This window comes from Frankliniella occidentalis, unplaced genomic scaffold (genome assembly GCF_000697945.3).
Source record: "Frankliniella occidentalis isolate FOCC.00 unplaced genomic scaffold, Focc_3.1 Scaffold5708, whole genome shotgun sequence".
In the NCBI taxonomy this organism is placed as follows: Eukaryota; Metazoa; Arthropoda; class Insecta; order Thysanoptera; family Thripidae; genus Frankliniella; species Frankliniella occidentalis.
In genome coordinates, this window is record NW_026272745.1 from 1 (window position 1) to 4,390 (window position 4,390).

Consider the following 4,390-nt stretch of genomic DNA (forward strand, 5'->3'; position numbering starts at 1 on the left):
CCCCCCCCTCTCCCTTCTTCCTCTTGTCCTCTCTACCTTCGCTGTAGAGTGCTTCCCCGCTGAGCGAGCTCCGGTCGCCGCAGCTGTAAAGAATAAGTAGTGTAAAAAATATGAGAGGTGCGTGATGAGCTAAATGAGCGCGCTGCAGAATGTGAGGACATTTTTCCGGTTTTTAGTCACGCATTGTGTAGGGGCAGGTCCTGCTGCTGGCGCGGGATTAATTCTTCGGAACGATTCAAGTTTTCCGGTTGGCCTGGCCCTTCCTTTGCCGCGCGCCTGAGCGGCGGGGTGCCAGAAATAACCCAGGCGTACGCGACTTTCGGGGGGCCGACGGCGGCAGCGGAGGAGCTCCGCAAACCGGTTAAAAGTTGCACAACATGGGGTCTCGTCCTTCGTCCTCAAGTGCATCGAAGGCACATGTAACGCGCCAGAGTGAGCGCGGTTAGAGGGAGGGGGCGCGTTTGTAGCCCCGCCGAACCACGCTGGGGAACCGAGATTTGGAGTCGGTCGGCTTCGGCTCTGAAGTCCTAGCTTTGGAGCCGAACTCTAGTGCGTCGGAACGTGACGCGTAAGAATACTTTGGAAAAAAAAAAATCAAAAACGCTTCAATAACACATTGAAATTGCAATTCTGGAGCCGAGTGCGTATTTGGTGTGCCGCAGCGCGCTCTCATCTCTGGACATGACTAACTCACACTTTTCTCCCTTGTGTTCTCCGCAGCCAAGCTCAACCTGGAGGGCTACTCGAGGCACAATCTCAACTACCTCCGGCGCGGTCGCAGGCCGGGTGGCAGCTCTGGGGACCCGGGGGCGGCCATCCCCCCCGGGGGCTGCCCAGAGGAGGCTGAGGACGCTGCGCGCTTCCAGGCCTGGAAGCAGTGCCTGGCCGTGCTCGGCATTCCCTTCCTGGACGTGGTGCGCGTCCTGGCCGCCGTGCTCCTCCTCGGCAACGTGCAGTTCGTGGTGCTGGACGGCCCGGACCGCGGCCCGGGCGTCGAGCTGTCTGTGCAGGGGGATGCAGAGCTCAAGGCCGTCGCCAACCTCCTGGGCGTGTCCGGGACGGCGCTCTTCCGGGGGCTCACCTCGCGGACGCACAACGCCCGGGGGCAGCTGGTGCGCTCCGTGTGCGACGCCAACATGGTGAGTAGACGCGCGCGGCGTCACGTCGTCAGCACCGCTGATGGAGACAACCTCCTCACCCACACCGCTTGCGCCGCTTGTGTTGCAGTCCAACATGACGCGGGACTCGCTGGCCAAGGCGCTGTACTGCCGCACCGTGGCCACCATCGTCCGGCGCGCCAACAGCCTCAAGCGGCTGGGCTCCACGCTCGGCTCCACGCTCGGCACGCTCAGCTCGGACTCCAACGAGTCGGTGCACAACCAGGCGGACGTGCTCAGCCAGCACGCCAGCACGGCCGGCACGGCGGGCTCCAAGTCCAGCAAGTCCATGGCGGCGCTCAACAACGCGGTGCGCCACGCCACGGACGGCTTCATCGGCATCCTCGACATGTTCGGCTTCGAGGATCCCAAGCCCAGCCAGCTGGAGCACCTCTGCATCAACCTGTGTGCCGAGACCATGCAGCACTTCTACAACACGCACATATTCAAGTCGTCTATCGAGTCGTGCCGGGATGAGGGAATCCACACCGAGGTGGAGGTCGACTACGTGGATAACGTGCCGTGCATCGATCTCATCTCCTCCCTGGTGAGTAGAGTGCATACTGCTGACTGACAGTTTGCGTCGCCTACGGTTATGTAATGACTGACCTCACTTCTGCCTTGACTCTCGCAGAGGACGGGCCTGCTCAGCATGTTGGACGTGGAGTGCTCAGTGCGCGGCTCAGCCGAGACCTACCTGGCCAAAGTACGCGCCCAACACCGCCAGAACCCGCGGCTGTTCGAGCCCCGGCCGCTGGAGGCGCGCTCTTTCGGGATCCAGCACTTTGCCGGCAGGGTGGTGTACGACGCCAGTGACTTCCTTGGTGAGTCCCTCTCAAAAACGTAAGAGCGCCGACCATAAGATAGGGTAGTGATGTGCCTTGACACTGGAACTCATGCCCGCAGACACCAACAAGGACGTGGTGCCCGATGACCTGGTGTCTGTCTTCCACAAGCAGACGTGCAGCTTCGGCTTCGCCACCCACTTGTTCGGCAGTGAGCTGAAGGCGCTGTTCTCATCCGAGACGGTCCCTCGGGGAGTCAGCTTCAGGATATCGCCGACATCGCACACCGACCTGTGAGTGTAGTGCCATGGAGCCCCTTATACTCTCATGGTAGTGCGGGGGACTTCTTAGAAGTACGCTTATTACAATCGTACGTACTAACGGCTTCCTTTCACTCCTCCAGGCTGAACGGCGACGAGCCCGTGTCCACCCTCACGCAGGACTTCCACACGCGGCTGGACAACCTGCTGCGGACGCTGGTGCACGCCCGTCCGCACTTCATCCGCTGCATCCGCTCCAACGCGGCCGAGACCCCCGGGCGTCTGGACCGCTCCACCGTCATGCGGCAGATCCGTTCGCTGCAGGTGCTCGAGACGGTCAACCTCATGGCCGGGGGATTCCCGCACCGAATGCGCTTCAAGGCGTTCAACGCGCGCTACCGCCTGCTGGCACCCGGTCGCCGCGGCACCGCGCATGGCCGCCACGGAGCGCAGCACGTCCCCGTCGAGGCCCCCGAGGAGTGCGCCCAGCTCATGCAGCAGCTGCAGGTGCTCCTGGAGCCCGAGCCGCAGAAGCACTCCCAGTCGCAGGTGTCGATGGGCTGGGCACTGGGCAAGCGGCACATCTTCCTGAGCGAAGGCGCGCGCCAGCAGCTGGAGGCGGCGCGCTGGGAGACACGGCACGCCAGCGCGGTGCGCATCCAGTCGCAGTGGCGAGGGTACCGCGCCAGGAAGCGCTGGCCCGCCCTGCGCCGCAGCATGGCGTCCATGGGCGGCCGCGGCCAGTCCGCCTGCTCGGGGGCGTGCCCCATACCCAGCAGCCCCCAGGGCGCCGGCGCCGCGCCCACTCACGGCCACGGCAGGACGGGCGGCGGCAGCGCGGCGACCAAAGCGACGGCCGCCGCTGTAGCAGCGGCCGCCGCGGTGGCGGCCGCGGCGGCCACGCCTGGTCCCTGCGCCAACGGCACCATCTCCAGGCCGCGGCCGCAGCCCATCGCGGGCACGCCGCCACCCGACCCCGATGTCATCCAGCAGACCTGCACCCTGTTCGGGCTCGACCTGGTTAGCGCGAGTGAACTATTTCTTGAAGGAGCCGAGAGGAGGGTGAGTGCTGCACACGGGGAGTCTCTACAATCGCCGAAAATGTTGCAGGAGCGGCCCCCACCCGTGCCCCCCAGTCGGTCGTATACAGTGACGGGGAACACCAAGCTGGGCTACCCACAGACGAGGATGATCAAAATGCCCTTTCCTGGTGAGTCCGCTGCATAGTGCACAGTCTTGGAGCATTTTCTGCCATAAGCGCTTAAACTAACTGGTAAACTCTTTCGTAAATTTTCAGACGACGGCAGTGCGGATGTTCAGCTCTTGAAAGGAGATCAGGTCTTAGTGCTAGGTGCATCATCACGTCGTGGACACCTACTTGTCGAGCATAATAGCATCAACCTGCACATTCCATACCAGTTCCTGGAGCTGCTCGCAGGACCGGGCCCGGTCAGCATTTAGTATAAACTATATCTAGCTGGGTGGGTTGTGCCAGGCCTTCTCTTTATGTGATATGAATTGTTCCATCTTACCAAGCGAGTTGGTAGATTGACGTTGCTCACGATATGGCAGATAAAACTTGTGCCATAAGTGTAATTAAGTAGGCTACAGTTCCTCTTCATGGTGTTGAGCCACCCAGCACATATGTGAATTTTGTACATTAATGACTATGTAATTATGTATAATTCCAATGTGCCATGAGGTTAGGGAAATTTAGGTTCACTACTGTACTGTTCAAACATGATTCAAGTCATTCAAGTCTGGATTTTAAAATTGAGTGAACGTATTATCCAACCCACAAAATGACAGTGATAGATAATTTTATTTGGCTTAGTTTAGACCCAGTGACCTCTCTTGCCATTAAATATGAGACTGCATCTTTAACATTTAACAGTAAAGACCATAATTCAAGAGTAAACTTAAGGAATATTAATGATAGCCGAGATTATCCCACTTTGCCATACAGTGTGTAGATTACTTAGAAAATCATAGCACTTTCTTAGGGCAGACGCTTTTCACCAACTATTTATTTACTATGTGCCCTCTTGTACAGGCCTATTTACAAGGTGCTAGGTGTTGGGAAAATATGTGCTATGATATTTTAGAATCTTGCTGTAACAAGACATCAAAAAGAAGTCTACGAAATATGTTGTACTTTTATCCAGCCTAGTCTACAATAATCAATCAA

At 58.6% G+C, this 4,390-nt stretch overlaps 1 protein-coding gene across 1 annotated transcript; it reads left to right on the forward strand.

Annotated features, from left to right (window-relative positions):
* Nucleotides 1-377: 377 nt before the first annotated feature.
* On the forward strand, nt 378-4,384 carry LOC113212364 (myosin-I heavy chain). The gene is made up of 8 exons (XM_052277090.1): nt 378-432; nt 721-1,139; nt 1,228-1,704; nt 1,792-1,981; nt 2,064-2,235; nt 2,346-3,222; nt 3,313-3,412; nt 3,500-4,384. The coding sequence occupies exons 1-8, from the start codon at nt 378-380 to the stop codon at nt 3,661-3,663; spliced, it is 2,454 nt and encodes an 817-aa protein (XP_052133050.1). The 3' UTR covers nt 3,664-4,384.
* Nucleotides 4,385-4,390: the final 6 nt, after the last annotated feature.